At 56.4% G+C, this 16516-nt stretch overlaps 7 protein-coding genes across 7 annotated transcripts; 2 read left to right on the top strand and 5 right to left on the bottom strand.

Annotated features, from left to right (window-relative positions):
• Positions 1-32: 32 nt before the first annotated feature.
• BAUCODRAFT_38521 (uncharacterized protein) lies at positions 33-2064 on the bottom strand. The gene is made up of 2 exons (XM_007682223.1): positions 468-2064; positions 33-394 (listed from the first exon to the last, which is right to left on the bottom strand). The coding sequence occupies exons 1-2, from the start codon at positions 1905-1907 to the stop codon at positions 131-133; spliced, it is 1704 nt and encodes a 567-aa protein (XP_007680413.1). The 5' UTR covers positions 1908-2064; the 3' UTR covers positions 33-130.
• A 624-nt stretch (positions 2065-2688) lies between these two features.
• Positions 2689-5270, bottom strand: BAUCODRAFT_134290 (uncharacterized protein). The gene is made up of 2 exons (XM_007682594.1): positions 4869-5270; positions 2689-4797 (listed from the first exon to the last, which is right to left on the bottom strand). Exons 1-2 carry the CDS (start codon positions 4907-4909, stop codon positions 3135-3137), a joined length of 1704 nt encoding a protein of 567 aa, XP_007680784.1. The 5' UTR covers positions 4910-5270; the 3' UTR covers positions 2689-3134.
• Positions 5271-7099: 1829 nt separating this feature from the next.
• On the bottom strand, positions 7100-10929 carry BAUCODRAFT_38517 (glycosyltransferase family 2 protein). Its single transcript, XM_007682222.1, has 3 exons — positions 10396-10929; positions 8597-10313; positions 7100-8542 (listed from the first exon to the last, which is right to left on the bottom strand). The coding sequence occupies exons 1-3, from the start codon at positions 10450-10452 to the stop codon at positions 7572-7574; spliced, it is 2745 nt and encodes a 914-aa protein (XP_007680412.1). The 5' UTR covers positions 10453-10929; the 3' UTR covers positions 7100-7571.
• A 363-nt stretch (positions 10930-11292) lies between these two features.
• On the top strand, positions 11293-12096 carry BAUCODRAFT_126433 (uncharacterized protein; the record flags this gene model as incomplete). The annotated part of the gene is made up of 1 exon (XM_007682593.1): positions 11293-12096. One exon carries the CDS (start codon positions 11293-11295, stop codon positions 12094-12096), a length of 804 nt encoding a protein of 267 aa, XP_007680783.1.
• A 9-nt stretch (positions 12097-12105) lies between these two features.
• On the bottom strand, positions 12106-12592 carry BAUCODRAFT_77748 (uncharacterized protein; the record flags this gene model as incomplete). Its single annotated transcript, XM_007682275.1, has 2 exons — positions 12106-12442; positions 12513-12592. 2 exons carry the CDS (start codon positions 12590-12592, stop codon positions 12106-12108), a joined length of 417 nt encoding a protein of 138 aa, XP_007680465.1.
• A 350-nt stretch (positions 12593-12942) lies between these two features.
• On the top strand, positions 12943-14116 carry BAUCODRAFT_290006 (uncharacterized protein). The gene is made up of 4 exons (XM_007682592.1): positions 12943-13293; positions 13387-13664; positions 13698-13806; positions 13883-14116. The coding sequence occupies exons 1-4, from the start codon at positions 13104-13106 to the stop codon at positions 13960-13962; spliced, it is 657 nt and encodes a 218-aa protein (XP_007680782.1). The 5' UTR covers positions 12943-13103; the 3' UTR covers positions 13963-14116.
• A 153-nt stretch (positions 14117-14269) lies between these two features.
• BAUCODRAFT_78520 (uncharacterized protein) lies at positions 14270-16477 on the bottom strand (the record flags this gene model as incomplete). The annotated part of the gene is made up of 2 exons (XM_007682334.1): positions 14270-14775; positions 15205-16477. 2 exons carry the CDS (start codon positions 16475-16477, stop codon positions 14270-14272), a joined length of 1779 nt encoding a protein of 592 aa, XP_007680524.1.
• Between the last annotated feature and the right edge of the window lie 39 nt (positions 16478-16516).

Genomic DNA, 16516 nt, shown 5'->3' with positions numbered 1-16516 from the left:
CGAATCTACTATGAGTTGAACGTCCTGTCTTCAGTGTGGCTTGATGTCTAGCTGAGCGCTTGGGCAGCGCTGGTGGAGAGCAGGACGAAGCGATACATCACTTCGGAAGACCCATTTTCTGGTATTAAGACTACTCGATTTCCCAAGCAGTATCCTGGTTCCTAATGTAGGGTACCGGACACTCCGCCCCATATTTCTTCAGGCCGATCGTCGTCCCATCGCCCAAGAATGCAAAGATGTTATCCGGGTCCTTGTACGTAATATCATAATGCTCATACCTCGGACGCTTGAGAAACTTCAGGTAGTGCAGCATACTTCCTGACCAAATATGCACACGCCCGTCGACAGTATTGTCCTTGTACCAGGACTTGCACTCCTCGGCCCAGATCGAGCGCTGGAAAAAATGACCGTCAGCGACCGCACTGGCACTTTGCAGGCGGTTAAAATAGATGATAGTGCTGACTTACGTTTTTGTGCCAAGCATCCTGATACCGATGCAACTGTGTTGCAACGCTCTCCTTCGGGTCCATACTCTTGATTTGATCCTCTTGCATCTTCCGACAGCACTGAAGAATGTATTCGATCTGGACTTCGTGGCTCGGTAAAGCGCATCCTTGACCCCAATTTCCCCTCGGGCCATTCACGACAAAGTAATTCGGGAAGCCTGGTGCAGCAATGGAAGCGTAGAGATTCGGCTCTTTTTGATCTTGTATCACCTGACCGCCGAGGCCGGTGAGGCGGAAGTGGGGAGTGTACTGGACGTAGAAGCCGGTAGCACACGCGAGGATGTCGACGTCGATTTGATCACCGGCTGCGGTTCGAATGCCAGTGCTGTTTACGCGCGTGATGTCATTGAAGTTGCAGGTAACATTCTCCCGAATAAGTGCCTCAAGGTAGCCCTCGCCTGGTGTAAGCCGGCGACACCCAGGACTCCAGCTTGGGACGATCTTGGACTTCAGATCCTCACGATCGCCTAGCCGTGAGCGCATCTGCTCTTGCACGATCTGCTTGAATCTGACATTGAGCTCCGAGCCGCGCATAAACATACCCCAGCCGGCAGCGAAGCCGCTTTCGATGCGCTTGCGGTACTTCAGATGGTAGTCTGGGTCGTCCCGGAAGCGTTGCCTCTCCTTCTCCGTATATTGATGCTTGCCGGCTGCCGCAGGGTCAGCGGCAAGCGGATCGGCTTCCTCGTTTGTGATATTGGCACCCATTTGCGGCGCGATGTACGTCTCGTTGCGCAAGAAGACGGTGACGTGCTCCGCTTTGTCTGCCAACTGAGGCAGCATCTGGATTGAGCTCGAGCCACTGCCTATGAGTCCTACCCGCTTACCTGACCAGTCGAGATCCTGAGGCCATCTTGCAGAGTGCGCCAGTGTACCCTTGAAGTCGTGAAGGCCTTCAATGGAGGGCCATTTCCACTTCGTAAGCACACCAGAGCCGTTGATGAAAACATCGCATGTGTCTTCAAACGTCGAGCCGTCGTTTCGTCTTAGCTGAACGTGCCACTTTCCCTCGAGGTCACGCCATTCGGCGCTGAGAATCTCTGTATTAAGCACGCAGAATTCCTGCAGCTGGTGCTTTTCATAGAACCTCATGAAGTAATCATGTATTTCGGGGGCGTAAGCATAGTACCCGCTCCATTCAGGGTTGGGCTCGAACGGAAACGTGTATACATGAGCCGGGATGTCACACGCACACCCTGGGTAACGATTCTCATACCAAGTTCCGCCTGGAGAGTCGTTCTTCTCGTAACAGACAAGCTCGAAGTTGGTGAGCATCCGTCTCGCCTTGTAGCCGGCCAACAGTCCTGAGGCGCCCATCCCAACATGAATGATGCGGATCTTGTCGGGGTCGCAGATGGGTCGGTCTGGCACCTCCTTATCTTGCTCATTTGCGTGAGGCATAACGTCTGTACAGATGGGAATGAAATCGACGACAGGATAGGCAAAGGTTGATATAAACACGAAGAAAGCACTTACAATAACCTATTACACTTCTGAGTCTTTACAACTCGACAAGCAGTTTAAGGCAATGCCAAATAGCAAATTCATGCAATGAAGCGGGCAACGGATCAACCGAGGTACTGTACAAGCAGCCAAGTAGTTGGTCACACTGCGCGCATGAGCAAGCGACAAGACGGGGTTGCGGACTACACCCACATGGGATTCAATTGTGAAGGCCGAACACCTGACGTGATGGAAGTGAAAGCGTCAGTGTAGGGCACGGACGGAGGTGGAGAGAACTGGTGAAGAAGGAGAAAGCGTGATCACGGAAAGGCCCATACCCGGGAACTTCCGCGTCTGCCAAGCCTGCCCTCTCCGGACCTCATCGCTGCCAGCTCGTAGAAGCTCCCGTACCTCACTCCAAATCGAAGAAAAAGCCACACTCAAGATGCCCGTCAAGCCCATTACTGGCGTACGTACTCACCATACAACGTAGCGCTGTCTCACTGACCGATATGGCTGACCAGACACTGCAGATGCTCCGAAGGGGCTTAGTCCTTGACCTCTCCGTCGCTTTCGGTACGCCATACACGAGCCTGCTTCCCACCTGCAGCGCATTGTAGCTCTTGGAGTACCGAGATGACGATGGGTAAGACGGTATGCTAACGCCACATTTGCAGGTCTCGGCACAGCATGCGGCTACTTCTGGTGGTACGGTACGTAACAACGATCCAATGGAGATAGCAAGACCAGCTGCGGCACTTGAACAAACTTCTCCCGCACGCGGAGTCACCAATTCCGGTTGAACACGCTGACTGAACGTCATCAGGCTACCACGTCCCAGCCACCCGCAATCGCGATATGTTCTACGCCAAGCTTGAGGATCAGAGAGCGGAGGCGATGGGTCAAGTTTAAGCGTAGCAATCACACCAGAACAGGGAGAACTCGGAACGCGACGGGAATGGAGCTGAAGCGAGTAGATTGTGGCACGTGAAGCTGTTCGAAGCTCGCAAAGACAAGAAATGGACGTTCAAGCGGAACAGAGTGCGTATCTCGCGGACCGGAGCTGTACATATACCACCCCAAGCGATCCCAATTTCAGCATCACCGGCCTTCTACGGGCTATGAGATCTGGCACTCCTTCTAGCGGTTATCATGAGTATTGAACTTCGAGATTGACCATGCAAGCTAACACCGCACCACCACCCCGCCCCGACTAACAGTAAGGTACTTCACACCCTTATACGGCTTGATTTCCGCCCCAAGCCCACGACTCTTCTTCGTATCCAGTAGCAGACTCTCCACCTTCAGCCCGCTGGCCAACCATCCCTTAACACTAAAGCTGAGCGTGGCGGAAGTGGGCATCAGCTCTCGTCTCACACCATCTCCAGCTCCGTTTCCATGTCTACCATTTGCACTTTTGGATGTGGCAGTGAGTGCTGTGTGCTGCTCGGTCGTTGGCTCGTCATCCGTGTAATCGTAAGTGGTGGCTGTCATGCCGTTTCGCATCACTGCCGCGTCTCCGTCCTCGTCCGTGGTTGGTCCTTGAACGCTGCAGCGAAGCACGGCGCCCAGAGGGCCGAAGTCTTTCGCTGGGACCTTCCATTCGATACTCCCATCCGCCGGATTATAATGTGCTTCGCCTTTGCTCGGCCGGAGATCCGTTACATTCCGCACCGCAGCAGGTAAAGGCACATTCACAGTCAAGTTCTCCACCAACGGCGCCTTGGCGTCACCGCCAGCACTTCCTCTCCCACCCCCTGAGCCAAGGTTCGACTGCAAGCTCGCCGCCGCCACCGACGTACTCCCTCCACTCAAGCCGGAGCTAGGCTGCACAAGCCGTACCTCAAACTCATTCCCACCCCCTCCCACCCCCGTCGTAACCTCGACGCTCGCCGGCACGGGCAAATTCGGCTGATGACTCCACGCACTCCCCTTTCCCACCGTCATCGGCGTACCAGAACCCAACAGATCAACCTCATACCCACACAAAGCAAACCTCCCATCCGGCGGCAAAAAACTCATTACCCCATCTGACTTCCACCGGTTCAACCTCACACAGGGGTGAAACACCACCCGCTCCATCACGCCTCTCAACTGATCTCCCCTGTTCGCCATTCCCATCCCCGCGTTCTTCCCGCCCGTAGAAAGCGTGAGCAGTAAATCCGGCACCCCAGAGACTTTGGACGTAAACGCTATACTCCCGTACGCGAACGCTGCGATAGGTCGTCCCGAGGGCGCGAGTGTGACGGAGAGGGTCTCGACAATGTCAACATAGAGCTCGTTGCTTGTGTGGCGGACGTTGCTGCGGCGCCAGGGGATGGCGGACCCTTGGCTGCTTTGGGCTGGGGAGAGGGTTGGTCTTTGGAGGGAGCCGAGTGAAGGTCCTCCGGACTGCGATTGTAGTTGTAATCCTGGTGCCGGTCCGCCGGGGAGTCCGACTTTGCCTAGGAGATTGTTGAGCACACCCGGGCCCGTCTCAACCACATCTCGTAGCGCGTTCGCTTCGCCCTGACATACTATCCCCGCATCCGCCACTTCCGCGACGATTTGGGCGACGATGTCGTAATTGGCTGTTATCTTCGAGGCGAGCAAGGGACTGCCGAGGAACTCCTCAAAGGCTTCTGCGATCCGGTGGAGGAATTCGAGGACGAGGAGGGGTTCGACATCGTGCGAGGAGGGGGACAGGAAGAGCAGATTGTCCTGGACAAGGGAGTAGAGGAGGGTGGGTGGGGAGATGGAAGGAAGATATAGTGTGCTGGGGCGGGGAGAGGGGTGTTGTAGGTAGAGTGGGAGAAGGGTTGTGGCGGGAGGTGGACGGCCGAGGTAGCTGTGGGAGAGGATGAGATTGCTGTGTCACGATACGTTAGATCATTGTTCACGCGATGCGAGTTGCCGGTTTGGAAGTTTGTACTTACGTACTTATGCTCGTCGAAGATGTAGAGGGCTTCTATCGCACTCATTGTTGCGCCGGGATGTTTGCCGGAAGGAACAAGCTATTCAGTGTGGCATGACAACGGGTGAAGCGATACGAAGGCTCCTGTTAGTCATTCCTGTGTGTTTTCGTCTCGGCATCACACGGTAAATGTACGCTGTATGGACAGTAGCAATAAGACCAATATTGCACGACTCGTGGAGCGGGCTGTCGCGGGGCTACTCTTAGGTCGCCTCGGGTGCAATTGGCTACACGATAGTCCTATAGAACCGGAAGTGTCTCAACTGAAGTTAATGGGTTTCACACAAGAGCAGGGCTGGTGACTCATGTCTTCATTGTTATAGATTTGTTGCCCCATTCCTCACTAGCTCAAGATGAAGAGAGCTGATGTTCTTTCGACAACGAAGCGTTTCGTGACAAGTGGTGCAGACGATACATCTGAGAAGGCAAAGTGCATAGACTTCTGACATCGTTCCTCGCTTGTCACTAACGCTGTGAAGCTTCTCGCCTTCAATTGGCTCACTCTTACCCCCATCATTACAACTCAACCCCTTGCATCAAAGCATATCCTATGAAGTACCGCTGTACCGAAGATGCAGTCGGCGAACACTGGGATTGCAAACCCGCGGCCTTCGCCAGGAGAGTGTCCTAAGCGGCCGTAAGCGCGATGCATGCGGGACGATCTATTCGAAGCAGCACCGCCACCTCAGTCTTACAACCCTCTACTCAGCAAAGACGTTACGGCCGCGCACTGTGCCTTAGACACAGTTACGGGCTCCTACCTGTGGCTCAACACGCCTTAACCTGTTCCCGTGGGACCATCCTTACGGCGATGTGTGGGTACCGCCCCTAAGCTCCGCTACTTGCTCACATCAAATTGCGGCTCATGTCAGGCGTCTCCAATGGCCGACTTACGCTACTTCGTCTATTCTAGCGGACGCATGTAGAGTTTGTCTACACTGCCAACGGTCATGGCGAATGCTCACTGTGGGCATTGTTCCTGTCAGGATGCTGAGTCCGACGATAAGCTATATGGTGCGGGTACACTGCCCTCATAATGCGTCTCGAGGTACATTCTGCAATTTCGTATCCTGTCTGTTCCCTGTCGATCGATACTCTCTTCGTTGGTCCATCATGACTCGTGTCTCTCTCCTCATGCCCATTGCGGCAACCATCCACATCGTAGCCGGTACACTTGGTGTTGGCAGCGTCGACGAAATCAAGTCTGCGGCACAGATCATTGCTGGCAATCTCATGACATACTACAACCCGTCGGAGAATGGTGTCCTTCCTCAGCCATACGTAAGTCTACCAGATATGGCCCGGTCATGCGGCAGAAGCTGACATAGCCACCTCGGTGCAGTGGTGGTGGGAGTCAGCGGGTACTTGGGCGACTATGGTTCAGTACTCCCACTACACCCAAGACTACCAATGGGACCAGGAAGTTGCCGCCGGTATCCTTGCACAAGCTGGCGCAAACCAGGACTTTGATGGACCGAACGCTCTCGGCAATGACGACCAACTGTGGTGGGGAATCACCTGCATGGCCGCAGCAGAATACAACTTCCTTCCACCTTCCACCGGCGTTTCATGGCTCCAACTAGCCCAGAATGTCTACAACGCCGTCTCCGACCGCTGGGACACCAGCTCCTGCAACGGCGGCCTGCACTGGCAGATCCTACCCAATGCAGACGGGTACAGCTACAAGAATTCCATCGCCAACGGGCTTCTCTTCCAACTAGCCGCACGCCTTGCTCGCTACACCGGGGACAATCAGTACACCGACACAGCCAACAAAGTCTGGGACTGGACCGCCTCCGTCGGCCTCATCGACCCAACGAACTACAACATCTACGACGGCACAGATAGTAACATAAACTGCATCAATGTCGACCACGACCAATGGTCCTACAACTCGGGCGTCTTCCTCTACGGAGCAGCGGTAATGCTAGACGTGACAGGTGACGACAACAAATGGTTTCCTCGCATCACCGGCCTCGTTGCATCAACCACAGCAACTTTCACAACCAACAACATACTGCAGGAAAGCAGATGCGAAGCAGCAGGCAACTGCAACACAGATCAACTCTCCTTCAAAGCATACATCTCCCGTTGGCTCGCCGCCACCGCCGCGCTGGTGCCGGAAGCAGCGTCGCAGATCCAGCCGCTGTTGCAAGCCTCTGTGCAGGGGGCCCTGGCGTCGTGCAATGGCGGCACGGATTCGAATGTATGCGGTACGAAGTGGACCATCAATGCTTACGATGGCACGTGGGGCGTGGGCCAGCAGATTTCGGCGTTGGAGATTGTGCAGGGACAGTTGGCTGCCGGGATGCCGTTGCCGTCTCGGATGTACCGGAGACGGGTGGCTAGAGCGTTCAAGGCATAGGAGTTGGGTGGGCTCTCACAACGTTCATGTGCTCTGTGCAACGAGGTTAGCGTGGCGTTTAGGAGCGCTCTCAAAGCGGATTCGGGATGAGATTATGCGACGCAATAAGACATCACTTCACCCAACCCGTTCAATCTTCGAGTGACAGGCCCCCGGAACACGTATGAGGCTCGACGGATGTAGACTTTCTTGCACTGCTAGTAAACGCTAAGACGCGCTGCTTTCCTTCGGGACGCCTTTCGCTACGCTACCCCAAACGCCAAAGCACCTAACATCCAGCACGGAGGGAGGACGCACTCTCTCCTTACCGCCTAGCAAAACAGCAAAGCAAGCCACTCCTCCCCAAGAACCAGAGACACCCCATGAACCGGATAAAGCTCAATCCGGCCGTCGCCCACAACAACGCCCTGAAAAAGTTCGCCGTTCGCGTAGTAGCTCCACTGCTAAACCCAAAGCGATCCACACTATCGTTCGTGATCAACACAACCAACAACGCATTCGAAAAGATCCACGCACTCAACAGCCGCGTGCGGAAGGACTTGTAACTATCCTCCAAGCTGACCTTCTTCTCCTCCTTCGGCGCCACATACGGCGTCAACGCGCGCTTGACGGTTTGTTCGAACTGGGAGTCGATGTCCGCTTGCGGGAGGTCGGGTTCCTCGATCACCGCGCCCATGCCGTCAGAGGCCTTTTGGCTTTGGACTGAGGGCAGGGCTTCGGCTTTATCGGATCCCTTGGTGCCCCACGAGACGTCGTGCCAGTTGCTGAAGGCGTAGACCATGAGGATGTTGATGTAGCTCGTCATCATGAGGAGGTACTGGCCGAAGGAGGTGAACATGTGCCAGGGGTCGAGGTAGAGGAAACTGGCGACGAAGTAGAGGCCGAAGGTTGCGGCGACGGCGATGAGGATGACGCCGGGGCCGTTGGTGCCGAAGAAGGAGTGGATGAAGGCTTGGGTGCCTTTGTTCGTTTCTATGCCGGTCAGGTTGTCGCCCATGAAGGCGTGCACGACGAGCCAGACGGAGTCGACGATGACGTAGAGTTGGATTAGGGCGTAGACGCAGAAGGAGGTGATGTAGCTCCACTTGCTGCCTTTGGGCCGGTTGCCGAGGGCAAGGATGAATTGGAGGAGGAGCATGGCGAGGTAGCCGTACTCGACTATCACGTTGATGATGGGGGTGACGGTGGTGCCGAAGGGGAAGGCGGGTTGGTTGTTGATGGTGCTGGAGGTGTTGACGAGTTGGAGGATGACGATGGTGGTGAGGTAGTAGGAGGCTATCATTTTGATTAGCACAACAGGCGTACTCTCGGATTGAATTGGTCACTTACCAAGCGAAAACCAGGTGAGAAACACCGTGGCAATGTTATAGATCAACTGGATGTGAAAGAAGAACATGCGCACAATATTGTGTCCAGACCGGTACATGCGGGAGAAATGCATGAGCGAGTAAAGCGTGGCAGCGAACGAACCATTGAGCCAACGTCGGCGCTGCCCAATGAACTCGGGCGCACCTTCAGGCACATCCGTCTCGCCCTTGGACGCCTTGACGTAAGTCAGATGCCACTTGCTGCCGGCCTTGGCGACCAGTTCAAAGCACAAGATACGGTCCTCGGCCAAGAACATGTTCTTCTTGAAGATATTCATGCCCTCGATACCCTTCGGACCGAGCTTCTTGGACAGCGTGTGGTCACCGTGGAAGTACTGCTCCAGAGGCCGACCCATGATGGCGCGGAAACGGTAGGCGGAGAAAGCACCGGGTAGCACGGACACGTAGCCGAAGGAGGATTCGAGCGGTTTGTCCAGGATGTTGGAGATTTTGTATTCGAAGTTTTGAATCGCCACGAGCGGGTTGAGAAGGTTACGCCAGCCCCGGCCGAGTAGAGCGTGGATCTCACCGCAAGCACCGCCTAGATCCTTGTCGTTGTAGAAGGCCTCCCAAAGTGCGAGGAGAGCTTTGTTGCCGGGTCTCGTACCAGCGTCGAGCAGAATGCAGACTTCCGGGTTCAGAATGCGGCCAAAGGCGGTGAACAGCCATCGATGGGAGTTGATCTTCTTGCTGTTCTCCTGCTTCAAGCACAGGATCATCTGTACGGGCGGCAGAGTGGAAGGTCCGTCATCGAGCGGTCGAATGAGTTGCTGATTCGGCGTGACAGAGAGTTGCGTGGTGTACTCGAAGATGTGCGCTACCGTCTCCTTGCCGTCGATACCTTTCTTCATAATGCCATCCTGATACAAGCCGATGGTGGCCATGACATCAAGCATGCCCTTGTCGCAAGGGTCGATACCGTCGCAGACCAGGCACACCACGATCTTCTGCCACGCCGGGCCGCCCTTGTTCCAGAACTCCGACTTCTTCAGGTTCACAATATCGCGGATGTTCTGCATGATACCGTGCAACGTGCGGGCGGTCAGGACCTTGTCCTCATTGTAGTAGGTAATGGCAATCAGCAGCTCCGTATGTCTGTTATACATGGCCGGGCGGAGATTGTACCCATTCTTCAACGTGAAGTCGTCCGGATCGCAGGTGGCGGCCGTATAGCGCAGATGGGTGAACTCCTCGCTTCCCGCCTCCAAATCATTGCGGTACTTCGTTTGCACGGCATTCTGGATGGCAGACGGGACGGGGTAGTCTGCACTCAGCACCGCGCCTTGCACAAGCTTGACCTTACGAGTGGCGTTGCGCTTCAAGCCGCCCTGCTGTGCTGCCGGACCGCCAGGCTGTTGTCGCTCCCGCCACGCTTGTGTGTTAGGTGACTCGGGTCGGGCATACGGGCTCGGAATGCGGTCGATTGGTCCGTAGGCTGGATCTTCAAGGACCGCGCCACCCATGCCATTGTCGTAGTGATGGCCATTGTACGGCGGTGCACCGTGCTCTGACCCGCCCATATACGACTCCTCCAGGCTGTAGCCGCTGGTCGGAGCGCCATGGTGGTTCATTGGCTCGTCGAACGGGCCTTCGAATGGGCCGTTAGGGTTGGGATGTAGGAGTGAGCGTTGTTGTTCATCGTCGTCGCTCTCATGTGGTGGGGGTGCGTGAAGTGGTTGCTGCTCGAGCCGCGTCAGTCACTGTTGCACAATCATGCCAAGACGGGCATTGATGCTATTTCATGCTGGTGAATGGACATACCGAGCCATGAGGCAGGCCATGCTCGTCGCCGTACCCTCCGCCGCCCTGATACGCCATTCCTTGCTTCGCGTGAACCGTGCCTCAGCTCACGCAGTCAGCTGATGGGCTAGCCTCGTTTGCTCGCCTCTATGAACGCCGGTCTCGATCCTGGTGCTTTTAAGGCGAGTATGTGTTCTCCCCAATATGCTTAACAGAGAAGAAGACGCAACGAGAGTGTCTCTGCTGTGGTCGAACGAAGAGAGGTTAGGGGCAAGAATGTTCAGGTGAATTGAAAGGTTTCGCTTGACGTCTCAAGGTGCTGACAAGTTAGTTCGCGCGTTCCCCAGTCAGGGTCCGGAACTTGGTGCACGGTGACTGGTCGCCTCAGCCGCGCAGCTCGTGTTTCAGATCTTTCGTCTCACGGCGAGAGATCGATTCGAAAGTGCCGTACTAATTCGGGGGAGCTCAGGGTGAGAAGATGTGATATGAGAATGATGGAGAATTGGACTCGTTTGGGGAATGGGCACGCTATAGCTATGGCAAGGATGGCCAGCTGAGGAATTGAGGTGCTGGTGGTGAGAGCAGCATTGCCCGCATTAGACAAACGTTCCTTGCAGGCGTTCCGCAGCCGAGCCTATTTCCAGCGCTACGACATGCAGCTAGCGTGCGGTCAAGCCTCCGTCTAGAAGCGCTCCGCCTCAAGCCACAGCTGTATCAACATGAAGGTCGCCTTGACCGCACATCGAGGGCGGAGGGCGTACGTTAGTGCGATGGATGGGAGGCGTCGAGGTTGACTCGTGGCGCGCGCTGTACAGACGAAGGTGAAATGTGATGAAGGGTTTGTTTATTCGACCGAGACAATGCGATAGGAAGCGTGCGGTGACGCCGTTCTAATTTTTCTACGACACACCAGCCATTATGTCTGAGTCCAACAATCATCCCTCGAAGCTCTCCATTTCGAGAGACTGCACCGACCTGGTCATCGTATGCTGCCACGCCACATACATCGGCGGTGATCTGGGAGGCGACCCTCTCAACGAGAAGAACTGGATCTTGCAACCCTTCCAGCGTGCAGACCCAGCAACCCATAAAGCTAGCGAGGCTCGCACTTTCGCCGCTCATTATCGTGCTGGCGAGGAACTCTGCAAACAAAACGCACAAGCTCTACTACTCGTATCAGGTGGACGGACCACCAACAGACACTACACCGAAGGCCAAAGCTACCACAATGCTTTCTCGTCGATAACTTTAAACCTGCTGAGCGAGTATGTCGAGTCCTTGGCGACAGACAGCTACCAAAACCTCCTCTTCTCCGTCCTACACTTCCGCCACCTTGTAGGACGATACCCGGAATACGTCACCGTGATCACGCACGCATTCAAAGCGAATCGCTTTCTCATGCTACACGCGCGTGCCATCAAGTGGCCACAGGACAGAATCCGAGTGCAAGGCGTCGATCCGCCATTCACGCTTGCTGAGCGGGCGCAGACGGAGCAGTTGGAGCGGCAACGGGCGTTCGAGCCATTCGAGGCGGATTTGTATGGTGTGCGAGCGCCGTTGGCTGACAAGCGAAGGGCGAGGAATTGGGAGCCTAGGGCGCTTGACAGTATGCCTACTTATGATGAGTCTGTTTGGCAGCTCCTGAGGTGGACGGGAGGTTTGAGCGGCAACGAGATCTTTCCCGGCCGGCTGCCGTGGGAGGAAGAGGGAGAGCAAGAATGAACGTGCCTGTCAGTCCGGTGGCTCGATCGTGGCAGTCTCTTGCAAGCTTGTCACGGCAGCCTGGTACACGTCGAGCTTGATCGCTCCAGCAGACCAGATCATCGTTGCTTCAATGTAAGTCAGTCTGGCCGTCTTCGAGCGGTTAGGCTTGGAAGTCACGAGATCTGGCGGCGAAGATCGCACGTAGCCCATGACGTTGAGCCAGGCTCCCGTCTCTAGAAGCTCGTGGTTCATTCCGTCGATTACGCCGTGGATTGAGACAATGGCGGTGGGAGTACCCGGGCTGGTGGCGGGATAGCGGTCCTTCAGCGTGAGTCGTGCAGTCTGACCGTCGTAGTTGTGGACGCTAGAGAGAGGTTACTAGACTTCTAGTAACATCATGGAAAGGCCGATGAGACTGATGGAACGCCGCTCACCATGCGAGGAAGCGGACTTTGCTGCCTTTGTCAATTTGGTGCAACTGTCCCAGCTTGACGAGGCGACTAGGCTCCGGCATTCCACTTGCAGTTCTCAGCGTGCCAACGACATCCCAGTCAGAAGAGGACCATCCTTTCTGCGAACCAATACACTTATAGTGTGATGTGATTAATGTTCGATGTAAAGTGTTATGATGTTGTGCCTTTCTCCGTTCAGCCCAGCAACGAGCATTACCTAATCGTGGTGGGTCGGCCTCCGCCCACGTCATTCGCTGATGCACATGTCAAGGCCACACACCACTCGCCCGCCCTTGTTCCACCCACCACAAGGCAGTTATCAGCGTCCTTTCCTGTACCGCACACCGCACAGCACCACCAACGACAGGCAGCGAAATAAGCATATCAGTGACAAGACAACCGCCAAGGATCACAAGAGCTTGTCTCCGACCACCATCTCCGCCGCTAGAAGACTTATAGCTTATCGCCCTACAACAACCACCACCAGCAACCCACCGCCGCCCCGGTCTTCCCACCGCCACCACCCCGGATAGTAGGGTACACCTCCGCCCCCGAGCGGCGTAGCACATCATCATGTCAAGCGGGTGGGGCTGGGGCAGCCTGTTCGGCGGCAACGCAGCGAAGAGCAAAGATGCGCCCAAGAACGCCATCCTCGGCCTCCGCAGTACCCTCGAGATGCTCGCCAAGCGCGAGAAGCACCTGCAGAATCAGATGGACGAGCAGGATGCCATTGCGCGGAAGAATGTGACTTCGAATAAAGCTGGTACGTCCCGACATCCCCCCCACATGTACATCACGCGACCACCAGCGGTGATATCGGCGGATGGAGATGCTAATGATATGTGATGACGATCAGTTGCCAAAGCTGCATTACGAAGAAAGAAAACATACGAACACCAACTCGAACAAACCTCCGCGCAAATGCTCACCGTCGAGCGCGAAATCTCCTCCATCGAAACGGCGAACATCAACAAAGAGACCCTCGACGCGATGAAACACGCGCAACAAGCGATGAAGAAGATCCACGGCGGGCTGACAATCGACAAAGTGGATCAGACGATGGAGGATTTGCGGGAGCAACACGCGATCGGGGAGGAGATTGCCGAGGCGTTGACGCAAGGGAATAGTGTTGGGGCCGGGGCGGTGGATGAGGAGGAGTTGGATGAGGAGTTGGCGGAGTTGCAGCAGGAGGAGTTGGACAACAAGATGTTGCGGACGGGGAATGTGCCGGTCGGGGATGCGGTGGGGCGGTTGCCGAATGTGCATACGGGGGAGCGTGAGTACACCAACATCCTCCCGGCGAAGAGCAGATGTGCGAGGGTTAAGTGTATGTGCTGATGTTTTGTGTACAGTTCCAACGAGGCAACAACGAGTGGAAGAGGACGACGAGGAGGAAGAGTTGCGGAAACTACAGGCCGAGATGGCTATGTGATGGCAGATACTCGTGGAAGTCTCTTTTTGGCGTTCTATCTGCAGCGAACTTCCATTTCCGCATGCGATGGCAATATCGGCGCAACTCTTGCTTCGCGCAGTACCACTTACTCATACAGCAACGATTCACAGATCATGTTCGCAAACGTTCAGGCTTCCCATTCGCTGCTGCCGCCGCCGCCACCACTACCCCCGTCCAACCATTCTTATCAACGTCCCTAACCCATCGAACCCCATTCGTCTTCACCACAAAGCTTCCCATACACACCCCCTCACACATCCCGTACATTCCCTCCCTCCACCCCAGCTTACTTCAAAGGCCTAGGCCCAATAATCTGCCTCCTCCCCCCAAAATTAATCCCACTCCCCGCACTACTCCCCCTATTCGCATTATCCCCACCCGTATACCCATACTGATTCACATCCCAGCTCTGACCCGCGCCCACCCCGGCATGCGGATCCCTCTTCTGATCCTTGCCCTTGAGTTCCTGCTGATTGACCTCCCACTCCCTCTGCCGTTCCCGCTCCCGCTCCATCTCCCGCTCCAGCAAACTCTTGCTCGCCCAGCCACCCGCTTTCGTCTGCGTTTGGGAGGCGAGACGCCGGTCCCGGTCGCGGGATTGTTCGAGGGAGGTGTCGCCTGCTTCTTGGCTGCTTGAGACGCGGGGTCGGATTTCGGCGGGGGCCGGGTTGGTAGCTAGGAAGGCGGAGGTGCGGTTGGTGCTGCGGGTGGTGGTTGGGCTGTAGGCGTGGAACTCCTTTTCCGGGGTCGGGAGGGGACGGTTTGTGCTGCCTAGGGGTGAAGAGGTGGGGGCTGATTCGGGGTTGAATTGGGGGATTGAGGAGGTGGAGGAGGTGGACTGGAGGGGTGGAGCTTGTTGGTGTGCGGTTGGGAGATCGTCGGATGGACCGTCTTCTTGCGGTGCTGGTTCCATTTCCATTTCTGGGTCTGAGGGTCGTGGTTCGGGAGCTGGAGCTGGAGCTGGAGCTGGGTTCGATGCTGGTTGTAGCGGTCGTGAGGGGAGGAGTGCAGGCACACGATTCGCCTCGCTAGGCAACTTTTTCTGCGCTCCCGGTGCCGCTGCAGTAGCAGAAGGAGTGCTTGTCGCCGCCAAGCCATTCCGACCACTCTGCCACTCCCGCCGCAAAACCTCCCTCTCATCCCCTGTCCAACTCGCCTCACTCTCCCGCGCACTCTGCGGCCTCGCCACCTCCGTCTGCGTCCGCGAAGACTGCGCGGTACTCGGTCTCGACGACCTCTCCTCGCCCCGCCTCAACCGCTCTTCCCGCTCAGCCTGGTACTGCCGTTCCCGCTCCCGCGCCTCCTCGAGCTGCCTCTCCAGCTCCTTCACCCTGGCTTGCTCCGGCGTCAGTTCATCCGCCGAGCCATCCGTGCCTCGTGAGGCTGCCGCAGCCGACTCCCGCTGATACTCCGCCAGACTCTGTCCTCTCAGGATGCCATTACTGCTCACCCTGGGCTTCTGAGGGGGTTGCTTGGGTAAAAGCTTCGCCTGCATCTCCACCTCTTCCTTCCGCCTCGCTTCCTCCTCAACCTTCCACCTCCGCTCCTGCTCCTCCCATACCCTCTTCTGCTCCTCCACTTTCCGCCTCTCCTCTTCCCTCAACCGTCTCGTCTCGTCCTCCCACCTTCTCTCCTCATCCGCCTCTTCCGCCTCCCTCTCCACCCGCCTCTTGTACTCCGCCTCCTCCGCCTGCACCCTCAGTCTCTCCTCATCCTCCTTCCGCTTCTTCTCCTTCTCCACCAAGCTAGGCACATGCGGAGCCTGACTCGTAATCTGTCTCCGCGCGCCGAAGCTAATCCCTTGATTGCCCTGCGACGCTCCGCCCATGTAGCCGTATTGGTGGATGTTCCAGGCTGGCATGGTGGCGCCTTCGTCTTGCCGCTTGCTCCAGCTACTGACTGGGCCGGAAGAAGACTTCATCATCCCGCTACCCGCGGCGTTGGATTGGGAGCCGGTAGAGCCGCCGGTGAGCGAGGGTGTCAATTTCGTTGGGCTTACAGGGCGATTGCCGCGCCATGTGGAGCCGTTGGTGCTGGTCTGGTAAGGGGAGTCGACCGCGCCGATCTTTCTGGGGCCAATAGCGGTGCGGAAGCGGGAGGGGTTGAGGGCATGTGCTTTTCTGCTGAATGCGCCAAGACATTGAAGCACCTGCGCCGGGTCTTTGGCTTCGAAGAGATCGACAGTCAGGAAGCGGTCGTGTGCTGGAAGATTGACAGGCGGCATCTCGCATGCCCTTAGGAAGTGGCTGATGTTCTCCATTTGGATGAAGGGCATGCCGCTGCTCTTGAACTTGACACCCGGTGGGGGAAGGGCCAGATTGACAAGCTTGCAGAGCGCTACGCCGTCTTTGAGCGCTTCGAGGAGGTCGCCGGCGGGGAGTTGTTCGCCCAAGGTGTCTTCCATCCATGCGCGCACTTCCTGCGCCGCTTGGGGAGTGTAGCGGGCGAGGCGCAGGTTGCGCATGTCCTGGTCCAGCGACGAGACGGAGGCCATGCTTGCGGCTGCCGATGATATGCTTGCGTTTCAATTGAT

Source organism: Baudoinia panamericana, assembly GCF_000338955.1.
Source record: "Baudoinia panamericana UAMH 10762 unplaced genomic scaffold BAUCOscaffold_13, whole genome shotgun sequence".
NCBI classification, from domain to species: domain Eukaryota; kingdom Fungi; phylum Ascomycota; class Dothideomycetes; order Mycosphaerellales; family Teratosphaeriaceae; genus Baudoinia; species Baudoinia panamericana.
Note: the sequence above shows the minus strand (reverse complement) of the source record. Positions and strands in the feature narration are given on the sequence as shown.

Bases quoted from the DNA above. Each gene is read 5' to 3' on its own strand.
- BAUCODRAFT_134290 (XM_007682594.1), bottom strand. From the start codon at position 4,909: ATGAGTGCGATAGAAGCCCTCTACATCTTCGACGAGCATAA. The intron at 4,798-4,868 runs GTACGTAAGTAC...ATCGTGACACAG, and splicing joins TACATCTTCGACGAGCATAA to CAATCTCATCCTCTCCCACA.
- BAUCODRAFT_38517 (XM_007682222.1), bottom strand. From the start codon at position 10,452: ATGGCGTATCAGGGCGGCGGAGGGTACGGCGACGAGCATGGCCTGCCT. The intron at 10,314-10,395 runs GTATGTCCATTC...CGGCTCGAGCAG, and splicing joins ATGGCCTGCCTCATGGCTCG to CAACCACTTCACGCACCCCC. The intron at 8,543-8,596 runs GTAAGTGACCAA...TCAAAATGATAG, and splicing joins TCTCACCTGGTTTTCGCTTG to CCTCCTACTACCTCACCACC.
- BAUCODRAFT_290006 (XM_007682592.1), top strand. From the start codon at position 13,104: ATGTCAAGCGGGTGGGGCTGGGGCAGCCTGTTCGGCGGCAACGCAGCG. The intron at 13,294-13,386 runs GTACGTCCCGAC...GATGACGATCAG, and splicing joins TGTGACTTCGAATAAAGCTG to TTGCCAAAGCTGCATTACGA. The intron at 13,807-13,882 runs GTGAGTACACCA...TTTTGTGTACAG, and splicing joins GAATGTGCATACGGGGGAGC to TTCCAACGAGGCAACAACGA.
- BAUCODRAFT_38521 (XM_007682223.1), bottom strand. From the start codon at position 1,907: ATGCCTCACGCAAATGAGCAAGATAAGGAGGTGCCAGACCGACCCATC. The intron at 395-467 runs GTAAGTCAGCAC...CATTTTTTCCAG, and splicing joins AGGATGCTTGGCACAAAAAC to CGCTCGATCTGGGCCGAGGA.